This window comes from Phytophthora parasitica (assembly GCF_000247585.1).
Source record: "Phytophthora parasitica INRA-310 unplaced genomic scaffold supercont2.76, whole genome shotgun sequence".
Lineage (NCBI taxonomy): Eukaryota > Oomycota > Peronosporomycetes > Peronosporales > Peronosporaceae > Phytophthora > Phytophthora nicotianae.
The window spans coordinates 231,666-234,317 of NW_008649062.1; the positions used below are offsets into that span (position 1 = coordinate 231,666).

General features: G+C 51.1%; 2 protein-coding genes across 2 annotated transcripts; both read right to left on the reverse strand.

The window, feature by feature from the left end:
• Window positions 1–866: 866 nt before the first annotated feature.
• Window positions 867–2,076, reverse strand: PPTG_17843 (hypothetical protein; the record flags this gene model as incomplete). Its single annotated transcript, XM_008915887.1, has 3 exons — window positions 867–1,226; window positions 1,255–1,427; window positions 1,482–2,076. 3 exons carry the CDS (start codon window positions 2,074–2,076, stop codon window positions 867–869), a joined length of 1,128 nt encoding a protein of 375 aa, XP_008914135.1.
• A 204-nt stretch (window positions 2,077–2,280) lies between these two features.
• On the reverse strand, window positions 2,281–2,610 carry PPTG_24244 (hypothetical protein; the record flags this gene model as incomplete). The annotated part of the gene is made up of 2 exons (XM_008915888.1): window positions 2,281–2,460; window positions 2,506–2,610. The coding sequence occupies 2 exons, from the start codon at window positions 2,608–2,610 to the stop codon at window positions 2,281–2,283; spliced, it is 285 nt and encodes a 94-aa protein (XP_008914136.1).
• Window positions 2,611–2,652: the final 42 nt, after the last annotated feature.

Here is a 2,652-nt window from a genome sequence, read left to right on the forward strand (position 1 = left end):
TTCTTGATAATTGTCATAAAGCTCAACGCACTTCTCATGCACGGTGTACCGTGTACCAGCGTGTCTCGAATCGGAATCACTATTGCGCGGCAATGATCGCGGCTTGGAAGGGTTGTAGTTTGGTGTACAGATCGGAACTGATCCAAAGCCTCATCATGAGCTTAAATAATCTCTGATTGCAGGGTTTAAAATTCATCTAGCAGTGTGTGATGATCCCGCACAAACTTTGCGATTGATACACACTGTTCTCGGGCGACTTTGAATAAAATGAAGCTTAAACATATCTTGGATGAAAAGGATAACCGTGTGTGCAGCGCAACCACCAGCGAAAAGAGGCAGCATTGCTTTTAAGTGCCCCCACGCGTTGACCATGTTGTGCAGAATTTTGATGCAGTAGCTCCTTTTGTCTGTTATCACAGGCTGCACCACCCTGTGGACAGTTCACACACTATGCAGTCGCGCTAGTGCTTACCGAAGACTTGAACCATCCGTGGCCGTCGCTCACGCGTCTTGGCACACAGGTAATGATATAATAGTCCACAGCATAACAAGTTTGACGGTGATTCACAAGTTGGCTCGTCACAGCAAACCCACTTGACCTTAAACTTCGCCTACAACGCTCTGTGCTCGACGACACTGGTGTATGGTCGTCGAGGATGGACTCCGCTTGTCGCATTATGCGAAATGGTCCATGCCATGGACTGTGCTGTCTCCTTGTCAGATCTGATTTTCCGCGTTCCATGTAAGGCCACACTCTTCTCCCAGTGTGAATGCGAGGCTTCAGTGGCGCCCCAACAGCATCAACCGGTCCCAGGAAAGTTCCTGGACAGTCTTGCGATGGTTCATCTACGGCGTTGTCGGTTTTCCTAGTGCTCGCCTGACTTCGAGGTATTTCTGCAAATTTTACCACAATCGCCAAAATCACCCGAAATGTCGTATTGAATGCATTTTCCGGCAGCTTCCAGCTGACAATCGTCGCTACCGGTCAGATCACGTTCACAATGCTCCAAATTACGTGGTCCCACCTTTGTCGTGCCTTCATCTTCATGCGGCTCGTAGATCACCTCCTGGATGCGATTCAGGGTAGCCAATTCGGATTTACGAGCTTCAGCAAGCACGACCCTGCAAATCTTGGACTCGAGAGCTTCGGTGGCCAGTGAATCCGCGGCAGCATTGTATTCCTTTACTATGTGACGGTACTTGGCCGACCGAAACTTTTCCGTAAGCTGTTTGTGAGTGTTCAGTTAATATCACCAGAGACCCCTTTTGACCTGCCCCTAGTGACTGTGGAGTCGGAAGCCTTGAGTCGCCCACGACGACTAAATCCTCGGCACCGTGTGCTGAAGCTGCCTTGACACCATTATTCATCCCAGTGTATGAGGCGAGGTTCACCGTGGTGGACGGGAGACAAGCGTTCGCAGAGATCACTATCCTTCATTCAGAGAGGCTCCATAATATTCAAGAACAGCTACTATGACCACCATATTGATCGGTCTTGGCTGATCCGCCAAAAGACATAACGAATCCTCGGTAGTCGCGCGGCAGCTTTACGTAGTGCCTACCGGTGTCATCCGAGATTTCGTTTTCTTCAGTTGTCAACACGTGGGTTACTGATATGTACCCTTCGTCCAACGTGACTATCGCCTCCTCCGCTGGCGTGGCTTTGACTCCAGGCCCCAAACGAACGCTCGCAAACGTGTCCAGCACCTTTAACGAAGCGCGTATCTCCTCTGGACCGGTGGTTGTGCCTTCGTTTTCAATAGTCGCAATGTAAGAGGCTGATGAGTCGCCGCTTGGACGCTTGCCATCCGATACAATCGTGGTTTCCTTCGTCATTGTACTTGATGCGTCATCTCCAACATCAGATATCAGCTGAACCCACGATGCTGTGTTCATCACCTTTGTTTCACCGCGTGGTTCCTGTAGGCGCTCGGCCGACTCTTCGTTGATATCGCTGTCGTCGTGGTCACCTTTTGAACCACCGTCTGAAGAGTTTCCGGGAAATCGGATCTCGAACGAGTCCTCGTCCGTCACCCCAGAGTCTACTCGGCCTTCATCCCGCTCTCGTCGCTCCATAATCTTCTCTCAACGCTCTGAGCACGTCAGACGATCTGCTGATGCGTCTAACGCGCCCTCAGACGACCTCTTCATGACACCAGTGGGTGTCGGATATGCTCGCCTCTCAACCAACGGAGGTTGGGTTGCCAGCCATTGTTCAAAGAGTTCGCACTTCCGTCTGAATAGTCGTTGGTCGCGACAATTTTCGTAGGCAAGCGCTTGCTAATCCTTGTACTTCTTGTAGTCCGAACGCACGTAGCCCTCGCGTCGCGGCAGATCTCCGACTGAAACCAGCATGGCCAGTCTATCGAATGCTGGAATGTAAGCTATCCGTTCCGAGACGTTCGTCAATCTGATACGCACTAGCCAGCCATGGCGAAACCTTGCCACTGACGGGATAACCTACTCTGTACGTCGAATTCACAGTACATGCTGTTCCAATCTCACCGTTCGTTTCGCCAGTCGATACTCGCGAGACTCGTGGCCAGGTGTGTCTAAAGCTTCGGTCGGTCCAGCCTTGACATGTGCACTGTACCCCATACTGTCCACCATGTTTTTCGTCTCGATCAGCGGGATGCACACTTCATTTGGGAG